Source organism: Fusarium oxysporum, chromosome 14, assembly GCF_000149955.1.
Source record: "Fusarium oxysporum f. sp. lycopersici 4287 chromosome 14, whole genome shotgun sequence".
NCBI classification, from domain to species: Eukaryota; Fungi; Ascomycota; class Sordariomycetes; order Hypocreales; family Nectriaceae; genus Fusarium; species Fusarium oxysporum.
The window spans coordinates 665,169-688,461 of record NC_030999.1 but is presented as its reverse complement, the minus strand read 5'-3'; the positions used below and the strand labels follow the sequence as shown (position 1 = coordinate 688,461).

The 23,293-nt window shown below is 50.8% G+C and overlaps 2 protein-coding genes across 2 annotated transcripts; one reads left to right on the top strand and one right to left on the bottom strand.

Moving 5' to 3' along the window:
- Window positions 1–13,994: 13,994 nt before the first annotated feature.
- Window positions 13,995–18,004, top strand: FOXG_14235 (uncharacterized protein). The gene has a single exon (XM_018394315.1). It carries the CDS (start codon window positions 14,113–14,115, stop codon window positions 16,441–16,443), a length of 2,331 nt encoding a protein of 776 aa, XP_018253949.1. The 5' UTR covers window positions 13,995–14,112; the 3' UTR covers window positions 16,444–18,004.
- A 1,391-nt stretch (window positions 18,005–19,395) lies between these two features.
- On the bottom strand, window positions 19,396–22,186 carry FOXG_14234 (catalase-peroxidase 2; the record flags this gene model as incomplete). The annotated part of the gene is made up of 6 exons (XM_018394314.1): window positions 19,396–20,850; window positions 20,900–21,035; window positions 21,089–21,520; window positions 21,569–21,641; window positions 21,695–21,849; window positions 21,901–22,186. 6 exons carry the CDS (start codon window positions 22,184–22,186, stop codon window positions 19,587–19,589), a joined length of 2,346 nt encoding a protein of 781 aa, XP_018253948.1. The 3' UTR covers window positions 19,396–19,586.
- Window positions 22,187–23,293: the final 1,107 nt, after the last annotated feature.

Below are 23,293 nucleotides of genomic sequence, written 5' to 3'. Positions count from 1 at the left end.
GAGCGCCGTTGCAGAGGCCAACGGGCTGCCAAAGGTTAGACGTCAGCATCAGACGAGCGCCAATGCATATAGGGATCTGCTTCGCAAGGTTGCCCGCCTTGTCATCAGGGGCAGCAGCCGCACCAGGGCCGACGTTCTTAGCTTTGACCTGGACGACTGGCCGGCCGAGGCGGTCGAGGTGATAGTGGTTATACTCGTTCACCCTATCTTTGGTAGCGTATACTCGCAGGGCGCTGGAAAACCTCGCGACCTCTCGATCGTCTAGTTTTGCCTGCACGCGGGTGGACAGGAGCTTCCAAGACTCCATAGATAGTTGGAGCAGCCGCAGTTCCCCGAGAGCTGTGCGAAACGCCTCCTGGTCGTCGCCGCGCTGCCTCTGAACAACCTTCAAGAATACTGATTTATCGAAGCGCCTATATGCGTTCCTGCCCTTGATCTCTACTCCCTGCACCTCTTTGTCGTAACAAAGCGGCTTCTGTAGCACAGGGGGAAGCTGGAAGAAGTCACCAACCAAGAGGATGTTCAGGCCGCCAAAGAACTCCTCATTCCTGTTCGGGAACGCCTCGCGGAGACGGTCATCGATCCACGATAGCTGACGCAGTCTTAGCATGCTCTTCTCATCGATGATGAGGTACTTGATATCCTTCAGCTTCTTCTGGAGCTGGGTCTTATCAACGGGAGATAGAGGCTTGAAGTCCTTATTGATTGGGAGGTGTAACAGGGAGTGCAAGGTAGTGCCCGATATCTGGTTTCCTGCGACGCCCGTTGGCGCAGCACGCCAAACAGGTGTCCCCCTCCCCCCTGTCGCGGATTGGAGGTGCGCGGAGAGCAGGTTAATGAGGTATGACTTGCCAGTGCCGCCTCCGCCATCCACATGGAGTAGCAACTGAGAGGGATCCTGGGTCAGGAAGTGGCCCATCACCGTATCGTATACTATGCGCTGCTCTGGATTTAGGGAATCGCGAGCCTCCAAGGGCTGATCATCCACATCAAGGTCAAGGGTGTTTTCCGCTTTGCGTTGCTTCCAGTAGTCGCTGTTGAGAATGCCATCATCGGCATACCGCCCAACACGAGGGGTCCAATCGTAATTGATGTCAATGTCTCGGCGGCCGAGGATGTCGATGTCCTCTTCCTCCAGTGGGCGGTCAGGTAGCATGCGGGCGAGTTCATGCCAGTCCTCCTCCGCGATGGGCTCCTCATGGATCTCAAGCTCAAATTCATCCTCCTCTGCCGTCAATTCATCTGTATCTGGTTCCCCATAATGATCGTCCGCATGGGTATCATGGTGCTGTCTGCAGTGCATGTACGCAGCCGTGAAGGAATCGAACCGCTGCCCGCCCACAACGAGCAACTCTTCTGGAGAGCGATGTGGATGAACCATCATCAATTTAACACGGCAGAAGTCGTTAAACTGGGAAGAGGCCTCCATAGACTTGTATCGAGGGAAGTAAGACAGGACTCTCTTCTTCGCGTGAGCAGCGAGTCTCCTCCACGTGTTGAGATTGTACGATTGCAGGTATTCGAGATAGGTTATATCCTCATGCTGGTCCTTTCTCTCTAGATATTTCCTGTAGCTGCCGATGGCCTCGTTGACATCTCCGTCCACACGATACGAACGTGCCTGTCGCTCCAACGGACGGCAGTCCACGGTGACAACCATACGGGTGCCTTCTTGCAGCGGAATGTTAAGCAGCAGATGGGAAATCTCCTGCGCCGAGTAATCTCTCTCGGCAATCAGCTTGTTCATCAGGCGAGAGGAGAAGGACAACAGGGGCTGAACGTGCGATGTGTGAGGCAAGACCTGGTCTGCAAGCCTGGCGAAAGACTCGGTCTTCTTCTCAGATTTACTGCAATACTTCGCAGCGTACGTAATAACCGCCTGTAAGCTGGTGCAAGGAGATATGTCGATATTGGCTAGCCAGCCTAGGATAATCGCAGGATTGAAGTTATTCATGAGGCTGTCATTCCGGGCCGCCTCAAAGACATAGTACGACCTGCCTTCCTTCCTGATCACTGCGGCCAGCTCCCGCAAGGCACGAGGGAAGTCAAAACGACACTCCCTCTCTGGATTGGCAACGTTTGCCGCCTCGATATCCGCAGCGGCACCTTCCATGTCCCTCGCCAGATCACCGGTTCTCTTCCTCACGCGCAAGCAGTACGTGGTATTGCACTTGTGGCGCTGGCAGCGGTTGACGATTTGTGAGAGCCGCAGGAATGTCATCTCTATGCTCAGGGGATCCACGCTCAGGGGATTACCCTCACCCTGAGGCATAGTCCTACTCGGCTCAGGGTTAATGGCAGTGACGTGGAATCCCCATGTGCGTGCAAATACATCACGAGCCGCTTCGTCCTCCATGTCGGCCCCTGGACAATTATCCATCCAGTACAGGCCGTGGTTGTGTGGGCTACCACGGCCTTGCCATTCGTACCGATCCCAGTAATCTGTGATGCTGAACTTCTTACTTAGCACGATATCCCGAAAGAGGGTGTATCGGCGGTAGAAGTGGAAAGCAGCAATGTGAGGGTTCTGCCGCAATAGGCGGCGCGATAGAGCCATCCTCTCCGGCTCGGTGGCGGCTAGCCAGTCGTCATACTGGGGCATGTGCTGGTAGAGACTCCGCCAGTGTAAATCTGCCGGGCTAAACGTGATGAATGCACCAGGACAACCAAGGTTATAGGCATAGGCCTCGAGGTCCTGCCTCTTTTTGTTCCAGAATGGACGCGTACCGCGAATAGACACCGCATGCCTTGTGATCGAGTTGATCAGCGCCTGCGCCTCGGGGTCCTCGCTGTGTTCCAGCGCCTGAATAAGTTGCTCTCGCGTCAGCGGCTGCTGTCTCCCATCATGTTGCTTCACGAAGAATCTGGACCGCGAACGTGCTTGTGACCGCATTAGCGTGTTGAAGGCGACGAAGCGGAAGGTCGGGTGGCGTGCAAAACGCCCGTCGTGCCAGCGCATCGCGTGCTCGACGTAATCCTTGTAATCAATGGAGCGCAATCGAGGTTCAACAAAGTCGGCTCTACCGTCAGGAAAGAGGCAGGGAAACGCCAAGGAGAGTAGGGCATGAGAGCGATTGAACTCATTAATGGGTGTGTGTCGTATATTCGGGAGCTGCAGCTCGTGTTGCGCCTGCGCCTGGAAGCTTGTGGAAAGCTCTGAATCAGCTTCCGACTCTCCGGCGAGAATAGACCGCAGAGCATCGAGCTCCGTGTCCTTTGCCAACATGTCTGGCACTGCAGCCTCGTCCTCCAGGTCAGGCTCTGCCTCCTGATCTTCCTCGGGTCCAACATCCGCAGCCTCCACCTGACTCTGGGGGATGGCATCCAGGACATTGCCATCTTGGGGCAATTGATTTAGCCTCTCTTCGTCGATGACGACGCATCGATACCCAGGATGATGGCGCCGGAGGTAGTCTAGCCATATGACAACCGGCTGGCGGCGGACACGGAACTGGCGGGTGAATTGCCGACTAAGAATTGCGTGGGACGACGTATTGGCAGGACGTAGTAATACAATGTTCAACTCCTGCGGCAGAAGCGGGAGCTGGTTGTACACTAAGCCAACCTCACGGAGAAAGTGAACTACGTGCCCCCGATACTTGTACTGCTGCCCTCGCACAAGCATAATGTTCACGTGGACGTGAACACGAGCAATCAAAGACTCTTCGGTAGGCGTAAGCTGGGGCAACCGGGCCGGTACAGGGCCAAAGTCGAGCTGATTATCCGCAGAGAAGAAGTACGGCTCGTCGGGGTGGCGTTTCTCATCTTTTCGATAACAACGCGCACAAATGCCATCGCAATCGATCTTCATCTGGAACCAACACTCCCGGCATCGACCGCAAAACTGCATTTGGTCATTGTCCAGCTTTGTCCAGAACTCGCGGAGGATTGCCTTATCGCGACCAGTCAAGGCGCAAGCCTCAAGGTCGCCATTCCACACCGGATCTTGCGCATGAAAGACCGCCGATTCTTCAGGTGGAATTATCACTGGACTCCGAATACGCCGTGGCGGCATCGACGATCGAGTTTGCCTTCGAGATTTTCTTGGCCGCCCTCCTGTACCAGGGGCAGGACCACGGCGACCACGCCTTAGCTGTGCGGAAGGCTGCCGCAAGCGATGGCGAAGAGGGCTTCCATCCACGCAATCATTATCGTCGTTCTCGTCTTCGTCCCCTAGATCGGAATCAGACTCTACCCCTAATTGTTTGAGGTACCTCCGTGGTCGATCAGGTGAAAGCAGCAAGTTGAAATAGTCATCGGCGTCAATATCAGATTCAGAGAACTGTCCCCTGTCATCCCCTTCCTTGATTATCCCATCCCCATCTAGAAACCCACTCGGTCGTAGTTGATCTTGACTCCCATCTACGTTCCGTGGTTAGCCTGAACAAACTACTGGGGCCACAGAACAAGGATACCTTCTCCAGGACCCTCAAAATCTTCCAAGAAGCCAAGTTGAGATATTGTGGGAGTCAGTGACACAGTCTCCCCTGCACGGCGTCGTGAACGATGGTCGCGCTGGATAACAGCCAGCTTGGCCCTCGCCCCAGCCTTCAAGGAATCATCTTGCGAGTCCTTCCCCCCCTTGTGGAACCTGGTGGCCAAGTAAGGGTAATCCACACCAGGTGTGCTGCTTCGAAGAGTAGATGGATCAGAATGTGAGACGAGTGGATGGGTCGTTGGCTGCACAGGCGGTGACGGAGCTAGAGCCCGGAAGAGCCGCGAGCTTTGTTGGGTTGGTGGAATTGGCGTCCCTAGCACTACGTGCGGCTGGCTAATTGACTCTCCGAATAAACTCCTAGCTGTATGAAGTTGCCGTAGCTTCTCTGGCGATGTAGGCTGGGTTCCGGATCTCTCGTTGGGAGGCGATAGGCCAGCATCTCCTTCGGTTCTCTTCGTGGCAGGTCTGCCAGGTGAGGATGGACGAAGTGCAATGTTCCGCAGCGTCTGGAGCACGACTTTGGATCTAGAATGCTTCATTTGATGAGGGTTAAGAGACTTATAGACGAGGAAGGCAGAACTTACATGAGAAACGCGCTGGTTACGGCAGTCTATGCATTGCTTAGTTTGCCCAGCAGACTGCCTCTTTGCTCTGAAGGCACTCTCCGGTCTCTCCTCCCCACAACGAGCACAAACAACGAAGAGTAAATCAGTAGAGAGCTCTTCGGGGTTGAGACCGATATCCATTACTCAATCAACGAGGCCATATCGAGACCTGTCGAATTGGGGAGATGAATTGAACGCGTGGTACTGGCACAGTACTGAGTAAACAAACAATTCCAAATGGACGCAAGCTGCCGGCACTCCGCGTGAGCCTTTCAGGGGCCAGCACCGATTGGCCCCACTCTTTTGGTGCCATCAGCCAGTTGCGCGTTCTTTCGCGGCTGGCCATACAAAATCTGGACCAATCAGATTCCGAGAAACTTATTTATCCCTGTCTGCACCAAACCCTCATTACTCGGGAAAACTTATGAATTAATGTAGAGTCAGCCTTCGGGCGTCAATAGGTGCGCACCTGGATGCGCACGTAAGTGTCACGTGTTGCGCACCCGGTGCGTCTGTAAGGGAGTTATGTAAGCCCAACACCCTTGTAGCTACCCCTTTCCCGTTGATAAAGAGCCTCACTTCGCCGCGCAACGATCTACTCAAATCATCTCTCCTAGAATGAATCCAGTTACAGCTACTCGTCAATTTTCTGATGACTGCCTGCCTCCTGAACGCGAGTATGGCTCTCGGGAAGCCCTACACGCCGCGATCAATGCATGGGCAGCTCCCAGGGGCTATGCGTTTGTCACTGGGAAGTCGAAGAAAACAGAGAGCGGCAGACGAATTGTTTTCTTCAGCTGTGACCGTGGAGGAGCACCTCCAAAGGCCTCGGGCGTACGGCAACGGTCAACTACAACACGGCGTACAGGGTGTCAATTCTCAGTCCTTGCGAAGGAGGCCTTGGATAAGACAACGTGGCGCCTTACACACCGTCCTGGCAGCGAGTTTGCCCATCACAACCACGAGCCAAGCACAAGCATGTCTGCACATCCAGTCCATCGTCAACTATCCAATGCAGATAGGTCAACTATTAACAACCTTGCAAACGCTGGTGTAGCACCGAAAGAGATCAGGTCCTACCTACGTCAGAACACAGAGTCTCATGCCACCCAGCAAGACATCTACAACTGCATTGCACAAGGCAAACGAGACCAGAAGAAGGGCCAGAGCACAATCCAAGCTCTTGCTAATGAGCTTGAGGCTGAGGGTTTCTGGAGTCGAATACGCTTCGACGAGGATGGTCGGGTTACAGCTGTGTTGTTTGCCCACCCAGAGTCGCTAACATACCTTAAGTCATACCCGGATATACTTATATTGGACTGCACATATAAGACAAACAAGTATAGGATGCCTCTTCTCGATATCGTCGGTGTTGATGCCTGTCAACGATCATTCTGCATCGCCTTCGCCTTCCTCAGCGGCGAGGAGGAGAAGGACTACATCTGGGCGTTAGATCGGCTACGTTCAATGTACGAAGCCTGTAGCGCAAGGCTGCCATCTGTGATCCTTACAGACCGCTGTCTGGCCTGCATGAATGCGGTATCTCATTGTTTCCCGGCTGCAGTATCGCTTCTATGCCTTTGGCATGCCAACAAGGCAGTCCTGCGTTACTGCCAGCCAAGCTTTATGCGTCATAACGATGCGGCTCAAAAGCCTCAAGGCCACCAAGAGTGGAAGGACTTCTACGGAAGATGGCATGAGCTCGTGGCATCGGCAAATGAGGAGACATTTGAAGACAGGCTTCAGCAGCTCAAAGAGCGCTATGCTTCAGCTCACGCCCGGGAGGTCGCCTACATCATCGAAACATGGCTTGACCTCTACAAAACAAAGCTCGTGAAAGCTTGGGTTGATCGGTATCTTCACTTTGAGAATGTGGTTACATCTCGAGGCGAGGGTATTCATCAGCTCATCAAGGTGTACCTTGATACTTCCCAGCTAGATCTCTTTGAGGCCTGGAGGGCTATCAAGCTGGCGATACTTAACCAAGTAGCTGAGCTCCGAGCAAACCAGGCGAAGCAGCAAATCCGAACACCCATAGAACTCTCAGGGAGTCTATACAGCATCATACGAGGCTGGGTATCTCACGAGGCATTGCGGAAGGTTGAGGCGCAGAGAAAGCGGCTCCAACAGGACAGACTCCCTGCCTGCACAGGAGTCTTCTCAGCAACGCTTGGGCTCCCTTGCGCTCACACAATTGAGCCTCTTCTACAACAAGCCCAGCCGCTTCAACTACACCACTTCCATACGCATTGGCATCTTCAACGAGAAGGAAACCCTCAATTGCTCATAGAGCCCCGCCGTCAGTTCGATCAGGTGCCAGCTACGTCAACATTGCCGAAGACTAGCACTCAGCGCGAGCCATGTGCATTTGAGATCGTCGAACAAGCATCACAGACGAGAGCCAACCCCAAATGTTCAAGATGTCATACACAGGGCCACAGGATGAGCTCAAAGGCATGCCCATTGCGATATGCGCATCTTGTATCTCCCTCAGCTTCTACAGCGCCCCCAAATACGCTGCCGCCATCGACTACACCAAGTTCGGCTCAACAGCCAGTTCCCGATCCATCCTTATGCTCAATTTTGCCACAGCAGCAGGTAGCGCCGCCAGCGGCACTATGTGATCAAGAGATGGTGCCGTCCCCGCCAGATATAATAGCACTGCCATCCTCATCAGCGGATGTACCTCCACCACCAGATATGCCGCCATCGGTACCAGCGTCTGGGCCAGACATACGCTATGATGACCCTCGTGCTATATATGATCGATATATTGCAGCACGGATGGCATGGTATAACAAGCTGCCTCGAGGTAGCTTAAAGACTAACCAGGAATATCGAAAGGCAATGGGCCTCCCTCAACGCTACGATAAGACAAGTTACAGCTGGTGTTTGGATTATAAGCAGATGGGTAAGCGATGCACATCAACGATACCTGGACGGGAGTGGACTAAGGAGGAGATGATGGCGTACTTGGATTGGACCAGGGTAGAAGATGAACGTGTGGAGAGGCAAGTCGCCCAGGAGATGGGCGACAACCCTCTGGCGAACAGGCGAACAGGCATGAAGGAGATTTGGAAGAGGGTTGAGCAGGACATGATCGACCAACAAGCTCTGTACTCGAACGATAAACTGGCTGAAGACTGTATCATAGTTACTGCTTAGATTATTATTAACGCCTACATTACTTATATCCCAATTATGGCACCGTGAGAAAAAATCTGTATAGCAGAGCAGTTCGTCATCTAGAGATTAGAAGCAATACAATAAAATACAATAGGCTGGCTGGCATACAAGGGTGTTGGGCTTACATAACTCCCTTACAGACGCACCGGGTGCGCAACACGTGACACTTACGTGCGCATCCAGGTGCGCACCTATTGGCGCCCTCAGCCTTCGGCTGAATTATGTAAGCATCTGGTATGGTTTGGTCTGACCCCCCATACCAGACCATACCAGACCATTCCGATCACTGCTTGAAGTCCATCAACCGCTAATTTTACTCAAAGCAAATCGCTGACTTTAACTTGTATAGTCTTGATTTATCCGAGCTATAAGCTCATTATAAACTCTACTAAAGTTAGGACTGAACTACAATACAACTCTCCTCCTGTTCTGTGGCAGCATACAAGGCTTCTTGTTCATCGATATCCCGCTGAGCTATCTTCCACAGCTCGCCCATACCTCTTCTGCTTGTAAACAGTCGTCCGTTCTCGGTCTCCTCAGCTACTTGTGCTTCAATTCGATCAGCTTCTGCTTTATCCCAGTCTAAGTAAGCCATCATCTCTTCTTTAGTCCATTCTCTGGGACCCGTCGGGGTTTTGCAGCACCTCCCCATCTGCTTATAATCAAGACACCAGCTGTAGCTTGCTTTTGGGTATCCCAAAGGTAAGCCCATTGCTTTTCGATACTGGCGATTACCAAGCCAGGCTCCTGGGGGTTGAGCCTTATACCAATCCTCTCTAGACTTGACGTATCTCTGATGGATGGCTCGTGGATCGTCATGCCTCAGATGTGTAGTTGGGTTTGGAGCTAGATCTCTCGAATTTAACTGTGGTGACACCTGCGGTCTACACGTCGATGGCGTAGGTGATGGGTGTCGAGGTTCTGGAGTCGTTATGTGTCGATCCACCCGCTCTGTTTCGATGGTCAACTGGGATGGCAGATCTTGACAAGTTGATTCATTCTCAAATTCGAAAGTTTCCAAAGTTGTGATTGGTTGCCACTGTATTTCGCCGAGCGTTTTCATCACTGGTGGCCTTGGTTCCTCAGGGGTCGTAAAGGGTATCCACCCAAAGGTTTTCGAACACACCTGCGGCTGGTCTGAAGATATAACGGGCAATGCTCTTAGTTCCGAGTATCGTAGTGGACACTCCTTTGAGTTCCTTGCGTGACCTAGTATATGATATTTGCTGCATAAAGGAGGGTTTCGTATCGGCCTCGCCTTCTCAATGACTTCAAAACCGCTAAGTTCTCTTCTCACACTAGATAACGGCAAAGACGAATTCGTAGTCACTGGATCGACTCGCTGGCGGGGTTCTAAGAGGGGCCTTTGATTATCTTCCCTAGTCAAGTGCCAATGCGGATGAAAATCTTCGAGTTGTATAGTCTGCCCTTGAGCTAATAAGCCCTCCAGCTTGTGAGCGCAGGGCAGCCCTTGTGATCGTGAGAAAGAACCAGTACAGGCCGACAAAGGAGTAGAGCCTTGATGAAATAGAAGCTTTCGTTGCTGCTGAACCTTTCGCAAAGCTTCATGAGACACCCAACCACGTACTGCACCATAGAGAATACCAGGGTTCAAATCCATACCACGAAATCCACATATGGATCCATAATGTGGATCCATATCCATTCCATTCCATTCCACGTGGGCTTCAGCATTTCCATATCCACGCCACGAAGCCCCTTCCACATGTTCCACATGTGGAAATCGTGGAATATTTTAGGTGGGGTTCGAAAATACCTTGATTTCCTTGTGAAATCCCGCATATCCTAAGTACTTTCTATCACCCACAACAACACAACATCGATTTGCCACCCCATTTTCCTCCGTACACAATGAGTCCATTCTGGGGGCTTCACTGTTACTCGCGTTACTACCCCAAATCGAAATGGCCACTCCCCATCCTACCAAGTCAACCACATCCGTTCCAGAACGAACAGAAGAGGACAATCAACGGCTCTTTCAGCTCTACAAAAGCTGGATCTTGACGGAGAGAGACGGCAAGGCGCGTCTATAGGTATATCGGTTCGGCTACGAATATCCAGCATAACAAGAAACAGGAACGTCGGTGGGTGTGTTGCCTTTGCGTCAAGCAACGGCGGATTTTAATGGACCAATGACAAAAACATTGACGTCACCGAGGGCGGGCGGGACCCATTAATTACCATTGTTGGACGAAGTAGGTTTCCATTCCACGAATTCCACAATATGGATCCATTTCCATAATGGATCCATTTCCACCCATTCCACATCGAAATTATTAGTCAGCATCCATATCCACGCCATATTCACAAATGTGTCGTGGAGTGTCGTGGATTTGAACCCTGGAGAATACTGGAGAGTTCGATAGGTGTCCTGATCTTCTGCTTGGCTTGGTTCGACTTCAACTCCGCCAGTTGATTGAGTAGTGCATGCTTGATCGATCGCCAAGCTTCGAACAGGTCCAATGTAGATACTTTGAGGTGGCTCTTAAGCAGCCAGTGTATGTCTTCCACCCTTGAAGTAACGACGTTGTCAAAGTGGGGATGTTGATTGACCCACGCCTTCACCAGCTTCTCTTTGTATTGATCAAGCCAGTTTGTCTTGATATATTTGACTACTTCGATATAATCCGCGATGTATTTCTTCTCAAACTCGGACACACGTTCGTGGAAAGTTTGTTCATTTGGTGACTTGATGATCGAATGCCAGTGGCTGTAAAATTCATTCCAAGCCTCGATTCCCGGGTTTTCCCCTTGAGTCTGGCGCGTAAATCTCGGCTGGCAGTAGCGAAGAACTGCCTTGTTAGCATGCCAGAGACATAGCAGCGGCCTTGATGATGGGAAGCAAGTATCGACAGCATTCATACATGCTAGGCAGCGATCAGTCAAGATGACTGAGGGATGCCTTATCCTGCGGTTTTCGCACAGCGACTGGAATTGATCTAACGCCCAAAAATAGTCTTCTTCACACTCACCACTCAGGAAAGCAAACGCGACACAGAACGAACGTTGACAGGAGTCGACACCGATCAAGTCCAAAAGTGGCATGCCGTATTTGTTGGTTTTATAGGTACAGTCTAAGATTAAGACATCCGGATATGCCTGTAGATATGCCACTGACTCGAGATGCGCAAATAGAACAGCTTTGACTCGACCGTCTGGACTGGTTTGAAATTGACTCCAAAATCCTTCTCTAAACAGCTGATCAGCAAGTGCGTTAATACTGCTTTGCCCTTGACACACCTCTTGTCTAGCATCTGCAATACGATTGTAGATGTCCTGTTGTGTTGCTATCGTGTCGGTGTTCTGCCGCATGTACGTTCTAATTTCTTTAGGGGCTATCCCAGCGTTGGCAAGGCCAGTCAGTTGAGACAGGTGCTCCTTAGACAGTGTTCGAAGTACTGGGTGGGCGGTGGTGTCTTGGCTTGGTTCATGGTTATGTAGTGAGAATCGGCTGTCAGAACGGTGCCGCAGAGTCCAGGTACTTCTATCATTATTTTCCTTCGCAAGTACAGAGAACTCGCAGCCTGTTGTTCGAGTTGTCGTCTTGCGTTGACGTTCTCTCGAAACGATCGGATGGTTACGGCGACGATCACACATGTACGTGATTGTCCTCCTGCCGGTTTTCTCCTTAGTTGACCTTCCAGTTATGAACGCGTAGCCCCTGGTCGCCGCCCAGGCGTTGATTGCCTCGAATAACGCCTCCCGTGACTCATACTCGCCTTCGGGAGGGAGACAATCGTCAGGAAACGGTGTTGGACTTTAAGATTGGTTGACGTTCATAGCCAAGCAGTCGTCGTAAGCCCATAGTCTCGACATGATTAGCAACGAGTGCAATAAAACGCGACATTCGAAACGGCGCGAAAAGAGACCGATAGCGGAGTGAGCTATACCAGATATGGCAACTGGGACGGGACCCGTCCAATTTTAGAAGGACGGTGTCGCACTGAGCGTGCTTAAAGTGGATTGAAGGTCCGGTCATTCATAATGAGCAGCAGTAGTGAGTTGATTGGTTCTATCTTCTGTGTGGGGTATTCTATCCCACAGGTTTTACTTTAAATCACCCAGCTTGATTACTAAGGGCTGTTGTTCCTGAGGATCATTGAGACCATGCCCGGCCTGCGACACCACCCATGATTTTTGCCGATATTCTTCCGAAAAATCACCCGTAGATTCTACACTTTCTGTCCGTGCGCATTGATATGGTAACAGGGTTTAATAAAAACAACCTGTTGTTTACCTCCTTTTTATCCGTGCGCGCTCGTGTTTCTGACTTCCCACTTTTATTCCATTCCTACCATATAGGACATGCGAATCGGGCTCCCCCCAGGCTTGGGTCCTTGGTGGTCTTAGTGGACTTCGCGCGGGCAGTCGACAGAGGCATTTTATTTTGTCAAAATTCAACCACAACGATGCATCTAGCGATATGTATATAAAACGATAGAGAATAAAGCAATTAAATGACCAATCTCCATAGAGCCATGTTTTATTCATCGTTGGCTAAAAAGCACGAGAAAAGAAAGCATCTAACTCGGTGTCGAGACGAAAGCATGGTCTGAGCTCAGAGGCTGCTTACGAAATATCGTTACACCCTGGTCGATTGGTCTAGAGCTCAAACCAATGAAAGGAGGGCTTGGACCGGACGGTATCCTTGTTGACTCCACAGTGGTTTCCTGAAACAGCTAGCTGAACTGAGTACAGTAGGATGCAAGAAGTTTGAATCCAGGCGCAAGTACCCGCCTCCTCGCTAAACCGATCAGGAGCTATCCCGTTGTTCTGTGTATGCCTAATCAAGTTAGCTAGCTGCCTACCCGGGCTAGATATCTTCCCGATATAGCTAGTCAGGCTTCTGGCAGGACTAGAGCGACAAGCCAGATACTTCATCTTGGATTCAAACTTATTGCATCCCACTGTATGAACAGGGGCAGGTCGATACACTGATCGTCTATCATGACTTTAGCCAATGATAGCATGGAATGGGCCGGACGGTATCCTGGTAGGCTCCACAACGATGTCCTAAACAAGGTAAGTTTGGTTTTACCCAAAGAACTGGCCGAACGAGTAGTCTAAACGACCGGATAGTTCCAGACACCATTGTATTGCGCACAACCTAGACTTATCCCTCAACATAGCATGAATTCAAGATGCAATAAATATGATTTTGAGGGGCCACTTGGTTCATTAAGAGATTATCATGTATCCTAGTCCTACAGTCCAAAATCAATTGTTGTACAATAGATTTTTTTTACCCCGCTTTACAGGGGGTAGACTTGATTGTTGACGGGGGGTAGAATTGAATTTCGAGAAACCACTAACTACCGGTACATGGCACGTTAGTCACATACACAGGTAGAGTACAATGTTTAGGACGGCAATACCACCTCAGGAAGTGGCATGGACCCCATCCCTAGTCCCTCCTGTGCCGGAAGCGAGGGCACGAAGGCAACGCGATTGTCGCAACTCATGGTAGTCCGCCAGGAAGTTTCATCCGTCGCGTCAGGACTCAAGCCTCAACGAAAGCGAAAAAAAAAAAAGAGATAAAAAAGATTTATGGTCAAAAAAAGTGTTATCAAGCCAGAAAGCCGACCGTAAACTTACATCGATAGGAGTTGGACTGTTGATTTCATTGATCAGTGGCTTTGCGGGACCCTGATTATTAGGCTGGGCATGGCCGAGATATGCCGACGTGGGGCCCCGCACGCTGACAAAGAACTTGCCTCGATATGATTTCCGGCGGGTAACCCTTCGCAACATAATGAGGCTCCACTTTAATTAGGCCAAGCATCAAAACACAAAACACACGTTTGCAATGCAAATATCCACTCTTCGAAATCGATCCTCACCACGACATCAATCCCACATATCATGGATGGATCATTGAGTGTAGAAGAATTGACAAGACTGCTACGAGAAGCTGAGCAGCGCGCGAAGGAGGAGCGACAACGCGCTGAGAGGGAACAGCAACGCGCCGAGGAAGCAGAGAGAGAACGACAGGAAGAGCGACAACGCGCCGAGAGGGAAAAGCAACGCGCCGAGGAAGCAGAGAGAGAACGACAGGAAGAGCGACAACGCGCCGAGAGGGAACAGCAACGCGCCGAAGCGTCAGAGGAACAAACACGACTCACGACACTTGACGAATACATTGCAGCTTGCCATGCTTCCGTTTTCTCTCGCTTCGCAATCGAAACAGATCCAAAACTGACTTCGAGGGGCTCCATCACCAACCCGCGTGACAAGTGGTGTCCTAAAAACCTCAGGCCATGGCCCGACTTCCTTGATCAACAGAAGCTCACCTTCGGTACACTCTACGATTCATTTCCTACCGAAAGCCGCGTTTTCGAGAACCGAAACTTCCTGGCCGGCTTGGGGAACAGGATCTCTCAACGACCGATAGCAGACGAGAAGACGCTCGAATATTTCCTACATAATAGCGTGGAGGATCCGGTTAGAGCCATCATACAACAGCTCAAACAGGTGGAAGAGGTCAGCAGGGCTTTTCAGATCGGAGATGGCGTCGTCTTTGAGAACCATCCCCATGCCCTCAGCGATGTGGCCGAAGAAGTCGTTGAGAGGGAGACCCCATCGACACCACCGCGGACGCCAGACCACCGAAGAGATCTCAACCAGTTGCGGCCGGATCAAATCTGCGTCTATCGATCCGACAACACCCTGTCTTCCCGGCGCACTATGGTTTACGTTTCCGAGTATAAGCCGCCTCACAAGTTGACCACTCCGCATCTTCGTCTCGGTCTCCGCGCCATGGACATCCACAGGGAAGTTGTGAACCGAAGGACGATTCCAACTTCTGTAGACCCTGACGCGCGTTTCCAGTACCACGCGGAGAAGCTGACGGCATCTGCCATCACGCAGACATATCATTACATGATCGAAAGTGGCCTTGAATATGGTCTTCTTACTACTGGCGAGGCTATTGTGTTTCTCAAAGTCGACTGGGACGAACCTGAGACTCTGTACTATCATCTAGCAGAGCCTGGTCCGGAGGTGTCGGCACATCCGAACAACGTCCATATATGCACGGCTGTCGGTCAATATCTAGCGTTCACCCTTATGGCTCTCGGTTCGCCTGGAGAACGACGGGGGAATAGGCAGGAGGAACGTCTAAAAGCTATGAAGAACTTGAAGACGTGGGCTGAGGACTTCGAATCGACATTGCGTTCTATCCCAGAAAATGAACGATCGGCGTCATCAGACTACTCACCTGGCCATGAACCTACCACCTACAAGGATGTCGATCGGTCGCCGGCCTTGCCCCGCAAGAGGACACGTCGAACAGCCGCGTGCCAGACTGGCGAGGGGTTGTTGAGGAAGGACGACAGGCAGGAACCATCTGATGACGAGTCGGCGCCCAGGCCACCGGACACGCCTACGCCAACCGGACGAAACACAAGACAAGGAACTAGGCGGAGCCAGCGACTGGCGTTACGGCCGCGCGGAGGAGGGGGCGGCGAGCAGGGTCGGCAGTACTGTACGCAGAAATGTCTTGTCGGGATGGTCAACGGTGGTTTTCTCGACCCAAAGTGCCCGAACGTGGCACTTCACTGCAAGAGCTGCGCTCCCGCCCGCACACGTCATCCTGTCAGTCACGAGGAGTGGCTTCGCCTACTCTGGAAGCAGCTGAAACAGTCTCTCGACGACGGGATCAGGCCATTGGGGGAAGGTGGTGCGCGGGGTGTGCTTTTCCAAGTGACCCTACTTGCGCATGGCTACACCTTTGTCAGCAAGGGCACGGTGCGGGCTTTCATCAAAGATCTCGAGCACGAGGCTGCTGTCTACGAGCGTCTCAAACCAATCCAAGGCGTCCACGTGCCTGTTTTCCTGGGTGCGGTTGACCTTCGGTCGATGAACAAGACTTACTACTATGACCACCGGGTCTACGTGGTGCACATGTCATTTTTGTCCTGGGGAGGCTGTAGCATCGACAGAGCACAGAGAATTGGCGACATGGACAGGTCACTCGAAGACGAGGCCATTCGGTCCTTGAGAGCCATGCATCGAGAGGGCGTGGTCCACAAAGATGTGAGGCTTGCAAACATGTTATTCAATCCTGAGACCAGCGGGGTTATGGTGATCGACTTTGAACGGGCTTTGCTACTCAACCCGCCTCGACGTCCGTTGGCGCAGCTGGTGCCGAACAAGCGAGCGTGGAAGTCGGAGACGATGGATGCCAAGCAGTGATGTTATTGGATTGGATTGGAGCTGGATCTGAGCCTCGATCCAATCCAGTCCAGACTTGGGGACAGGCAGCCTCCAGTATATCCAGAACGGATCCAGTTCAGATTGTTACCCTTTTGGGACAATAAATGAGCCGCTGAATAAGCAGATTTAGGGTACAACTGGAATTGTGCCCTTGTGTGTGGTTATGGCAGCACTTAAATAAGTGCTCATTATATTCTCCAGCAACTTGCTTCTCCAATGTGCACAATTCCCTCGGCGCTGTTGCAGTTGGCACAGATAGCGGTACGAGAACCACTTAGGCGTGTCCTGCTTTGAATTGTATGTCTACCATACCCTATTACCGGACAGAGCAGCGAACATATTGCTTTCCATTCCGCTCGAATTCGTCGGGTCCGATCAGGATTCCGTCGTGGTCGTTTGGGCGAGGGTTAAGATACGTTGGATCAAGAATAACCCTTTCAGGATGAGGACGGCGACCGCTGCCAGGGCCGAAATAGCTGGAGATAGTAGCCATGGTGTAGCTGGTGAGTGGGCTGTTCAGATACGTCTGCCAGAGCAGAAGGACTTCTGAAGTTACGAGCGACGCGATTGCTTCCATGGTTTTGCTAACGGACATGTGCGAGTTGGATGTTAACGATGGGCGTAGTTGTGTTGGTGTCTGCGACGGGAGCCCTGTCACGACCACCAAATTAGGGTTAGCTCTTGCCTTATCAGGTTAGACCATTGGAGCTCCAGGAGCTGGTTGCCAATCAATCCAATCCAGTCCAAATCTTCGAGAAACCCAAATCCAGTCCAGCCATTTTCCGACAAATCCAGTCCAATCCAAGTTGCCTCCAATCCAATAACATCACTGTCATCTTTGCTCGAGGAAGAAGGAAGGAAGAAGAGGCGGGCCGTTTCTTGGATGCATTTCTCTGGAGATCGATAACTGAAGAGTCACCAGATGAACCCGCTTCAAAGGTCTCGGTGATCCCGTGAGCTCTAAGAACCGTTAGTGATAGCCCAGAAATGAGAAGTACCACGAACTTGAAAAGATGAGCTGATGCCGATGATGTCGACTGGGCATTGAAAAATCGAGGCGCACCCTTATCATCGCACAGCCGGCAACACCAGATATCTCCACTGGATGTATCTTTCCTCAACTCTGCAAGGAACTAGCCATGGTTTCCGATCTAGCTTCGCCTTTCCCTACTTTTCCTCTTATCTAAGAGGCTTGCAATAACAAAACGTCGTTGGCCCCAAATGATCTTGCAAAGGTCATCAACGGATGAATCGGCAGTCGAGGCCAAAGCTAAAGCTGCATCATACTGCTTAGCGATGACCTTAGACCGGGACCCGAGACGAGAAAATGTGGGCGGTGGCGGCGATGACGAAGGGCTACTAGCAAGGCTGCCTTTTAAAGCGGTCTCCGACATTGTATGTTGTAATCAGCAGGAGCTTCAACAGATTGAAACCCAATAACCAATATATGTTTCTAAACATTTAGGGATGTGTTGGCTTCTCTGGCTAAGGCTGTGTCGTACTGGGGCAAGAGGTAGGAAAAAGGGGTAACTTAACCAATTAATCTACCTTTAGATTGCTCTCCAGCCGAGCACTGGGCGGCCTGGGGTTCAAAACCAGCCAATCGGCTTGACTCAGTCCTCTAGCACCATTGCTTCTTGGGGAAGTGCCCCACTCTACGGGACCGGAATGTATGTATGTATGTATGTATATTTTTCGTCCGGGGGGCCAAAGGCCCCGAAAAGTCTCCTACTGGAGCACAGGGCGCCCGCTACAGAGGCGCCCTGGCGCGCTTTTAGATTTTTTACGTTTTAAATTCTACAAAATTAGTAGAATTTATTTAAAAACTAGGGAAAAATATCTATGATATCTATTACATTAAATATCTATATATATATCTTACTTTAATCACTATATCTTTAATATTCAATTAGTTATAAGGTATTTCAGCCTGCGCTTAGTCATCATTCATGAAATTCGCGCGCCCAGGTGCGTGATTAGTCTCATTCAACTTTTAATAATTATAATAAAATTAAAGAAAATTATAATAAGAAAATTAAGATCATAAGCATATTTATGATGCTATTACATATTACATACAGAGTTTTTATAATTTAATATGAATGAAATGTTAGGTTATTATAGAAAACGTAAAAAATCTAAAAGCGCGCTCGGGCGCCTCTGTAGCGGGCGCCGCCAACCAGCCTCGTGGAATGGATCGTGGATCCACTGAGTGGATCCACGCGTGGATTCAGTGGAGTGGATTGCAACCCTGACTCGCAGCAAGATCCCTCCATGGGGATTTCGCCGCATACCACGAACGATTCAACCACGACGATGCGCGGATGACTTGCTCATGCGGACGACGCAAAGCACCTGACCATGTCTTCTACTGCAGGAAAGTACCGCGGCGGTGTCGAATAAGGCTCGTCCCCTCGCCGACGGCGGCGGTCAACCTCGCAATAGAAAGGAGCTTCGACAAGTACATTAAGTTGATCAAATCAAGCGCCTTCTTCGAAAGGATTTGCACTCGTTACTAAACGAGGCAGATCGGGGATGCATTTGCGTCTCCTCCTCACCTTCTATCTTCCTTTCCCTTCTGTTTCTTTGTTTCTTTTCTTTATTCTCATAGGCTCGGCCGCCTCGTGCGGTCATGCCGCCGCCCTCTCCCCAGTCTCACTAAAGACTGACCGATATAACGGCTACCGCAATGATAGCCGCACCTGGTCATCCCGCTGACGGGTAACAGGCTCGACAGGACGCGCTTTTGAGCCGATGATATGCTGGATAGTGGTCTGTTCTGTAATTTGCGAATGCTTTACGTAGATTTTAGCACTAGAGACTCTAGCTCAGCACGTCCTGTGCCCCAATAGGGGACTTTACGGGCCTCACGGCCCCCGGACGAAAAATATACATAAATATATACATACAGACTGCGGGGTTGATGAGACAGTTGAGACGAGATTGCATTATCACGAGCTAAAGTGCACATAGTCCGTGACCTTTCGGGTTCGTTTGCAAGGATGAGGCATTTCCATATTCGCGTTGTTTAATAGGAAAGCAGTTTGAATAGATGTATAAATGAACTAATACAATGGAAAAAACATGTAATCTAAAAAATGTCAAAGGCAACTGAGAAAGCTCTAGTACTTGGTCTCCTTCTCGGTCTTGACATCAAAGCGGTCCAGGTTCATAACCTTGGTCCACGCAGAAATGAAATCCTTCACAAATTTCTCCTTTGCATCAGCGCTGCCATAAACCTCGGAAATAGCACGTAGCTCAGCATGAGATCCGAAGACAAGATCGGCACGAGTGGCAGTCCACTTGGCAGACTTGGTGGCACGGTCAGTACCAGTCCAGAGCTCGCCGCGGTCGTCCTTCTTGGTCCAAACGAAAGCGGGAGAAAGGAGGTTGACGAAGAAGTCGTTGGTGAGTTGGCCCTTCTTCTCAGTGAGGATACCGTTGGAGGAGCCGTCGTAGTTGGCGTTGAGGGCACGAAGACCACCGACAAGGACGGTCATCTCGGGGGGAGTAAGGGTAAGAAGAGCGGCACGGTCAACGAGGATCTCCTCGGTGCGAGCACGGGCAGTGCCATGTCCGTAGTTGCGGAAACCATCGGCAAGAGGCTCAAGGTAACCAAACTGAACAAGATCAGTCTGGTTCTGGGTAGCAGCGACACGACCAGGAGTGAAAGGGACCTTGACGTCCTTGAAGCCAGCATCCTGAGCAGCCTTCTCAACAGCAGCAACACCACCGAGAACAATCAGATCAGCGAGAGAGACCTGCTTTGAACTGGACTTAGAGTTGAAGTTCTTCTGCACCTTCTTCAGAGCAGAGAGAACCTGCTTGAGCTGCTTGGGGTTGTTGCTGGCCCAGTTGACCTGAGGCTCAAGAGCAATACGAGCACCGTTGGCACCACCACGCTTGTCGGTTCCACGGAAAGTAGAGGCAGAGTTCCAAGCAGTAGAAACGAGCTTAGAAACAGTAAGACCATCAGTAGAAAGAATAGCAGACTTGAGGCTAGAGATGTCACCCTCGCTGATGATGTCTCCCTTTCGCTCAGGGAGAGGATCCTGCCAGATGAACTTCTCCTTAGCAACCTCAGGTCCGAGGTAACGAGAAACAGGGCCGAGATCACGGTGGAGAAGCTTGTACCAAGCACGAGCGAAAGCCTGGTTCATCTCCTTGGGGTGGTCGTGCCAGCGCTTGCAGATCTTGAGGTAGGCGGGGTCATTAATGAGGGCGAGATCGCTGGTGAGCATAGTGGGCCTACGGAACTTGCCCTTGACGAAGGGGTCGGGGTATTCAAGTTTGCCGTCGAGGGCTTCCCATTGCTTGTGGCCTGCGGGACTCTCGACCAGGGTCCAGTTATTGCCGAGAAGACTCTTGAGGAAGTGGTTGCTCCACCTGAGAACTATTAATTGGAGTGAGGGTTAATGAGAGGGAGAGGACGCACTTGGTGGGAGTCGTAGACCAGATAACCTCAAGGCCACTGGTCATCTGGTCAGGGCCATTACCCTCGTTGACGCTGTTGTGCCAGCCGAGACCCATCCCCCCAAGGTCAGCAGCCATAGGCTCAGGGCCGATGTTCTCTGAAACCACAGTCAGCATGGTCTCAAAACTGTTCGACTGATGAGACACTTACTAGAAGAAACAGCACCGTGAGTCTTGCCCAGAGTGTGACCACCAATGATGAGAGCAGCAGTCTCCTCATCATCCATACCCATACGACCAAAAGCAGTACGAATATCAAGAGCAGAAGCCTTAGGATCAGAGCTTCCATCAGGCCCCTCAGGGTTAACATAAATGAGACCGAAGTGAGTAGCACCAAGAGGCTTCTCAAGCTTATCAGCTCGCTCATAAATGTCAGTGCTACCGTTGTAGCGAACATCGTTACCCTTGGGAACAAAGGTAGACTCGGCACCCCAGTAGATAGACTCATCAGCCTCCCAGGTGTCGGCTCGGCCACCGGCGAAACCGAGTGTCTCGAAACCACTATGTTCGAGGGCGACGTTGCCGGCGAGAACGACCAGGTCAGCCCATGAAATCTTGCTGCCATACTTTTGCTTGATGGGCCCTGTGATTTGTTAGAATTGGTTGTTTGCATAGGTATTGTGAAACGTACAAAGCAGACGGCGAGCCTTGTCAAGGTTCTGGTTGTCGGGCCAGCTGTCGAGAGGAGCAAATCGTTGTTGGCCCTGCAAATGTCAGCGAAAAACTCAATAAAATCTCAGTCAGATTCTGCACCCACCATTCCAGCGCCACCTCGGCCATCCATGGCACGGTAAGTACCAGCGCTGTGCCATGACATACGGATGAAAAGACCACCATAGCTACCATGGTCAGCAGGCCACCAATCCTGAGAATCGGTGAGAAGCGCCTTGAGATCCTTCTTCAAGCTCTCATCTACACAATCAATCAGACAAGCTGTTTCGATCCCAAAATAATGAAACTCACAGTCCAGAGACTTGAAGGCCTCAGTGTAGTCAAAATCCGCACCCAATGGGCTATACTGAGGCGAAAATTGTCGAAGAACATCTAACCTCAAAGCGCAAGGCCAAAAGTCTTTGCTTCGGGTACCTCCACCAGCCTGGTTGCTAGCGACGCGGCAGATACCAAAATCCTCGGGGATTTCTCGCGGGGGGACAAGGTTATTGTCTGTGGCTCGCTTGGCGAAAGGGCAGCCCTGACTAGCGGCGAGAGGCACGAGGCCAGAAGCAAGCAGAAGTGATTGAACGTGCATGGCGCAGTGTGCCGTGGTGTTGCTTGAGCATGAACGAAACAGACCAGAAAAATGGGAGGATATATGTTTAGTTTTGTAGGCAGAGGCAAAAAAGGTTACAGTGACGATCTACAGGGGGCTGCTACAGTGCCAAGTCGGCAGTGTCAGTGGTATAGGGCCTTATGCAGCAGGTCAGATGCTCGGATTAGCAATCGAGGCTCAGTTACAGTGCATCTTGGGATAAGCATGGGGCAAACGGCATGGTCAGGGTTTACAGCTGCAGTATCGCCATAAATCACAAGGATACCAGCCCTTTTTTGCCTCTACTAAGCAAGGCAATCCACATCAACGTCAATGTCCCCTCTTGATTGTTTCTCAGATAGTGATAAGCGGTGACAGTACTAAAATTTGTTGTCTCGTCCGTGAGTGACTGTGGAGACGGAGAAATCTTTGCGCGAGAGACAGACCCCGATAAGTGGCAAGGCCAATCAACGACACGCACCAACTACCGACAGGGATAGTAAATCACAGTCATGCTACTGGTTTACGTGAGACTGTCCATATTGAGAAGGTGGTAGCTTAATATACACTTTGGAGAATGAAAATGAAGCCACATGGTTTAAAGTTTATCATATTGCCTTTGAGGAATCAAACTTATGCATATTGTTTTCCTATTAATTTTCAGTGGAAGCTTAATAATCTTGGGACTTGTTCTAGTTTAAGATGTTCTTGTTTAAGATAAATTGGCAGAATTAATCGCCGTGCCAAGGGGTGATTATCTGTCAGATATTAAGGTGAATCGTGTATATTTCTTGATCCTGTCGCAATCGAAGGACTATTGAGACCTTATATCTTCGACTGGTTCCTTCTATGACTTTAGTCCTAGAAAGTCCTAGATGAAAGTCCTACGATCTAAGTTTAGGGCGTCAAACTTTAATCCTGAACCTTAATCCTGAAGTTGAGGGTGAACCCTCCAACATTCAACATTATCCCACATATGATCCGACTACCCACTCTGTCGCCTGCGTAAGTCAACCAATCGGAATATTGTGAAACAGTTTAGGTAGGTAAACGATCAATGCCGTGAGCGCGGGCCGGAGTAAAAGCCCCCAACAGCCAGAACAAGCA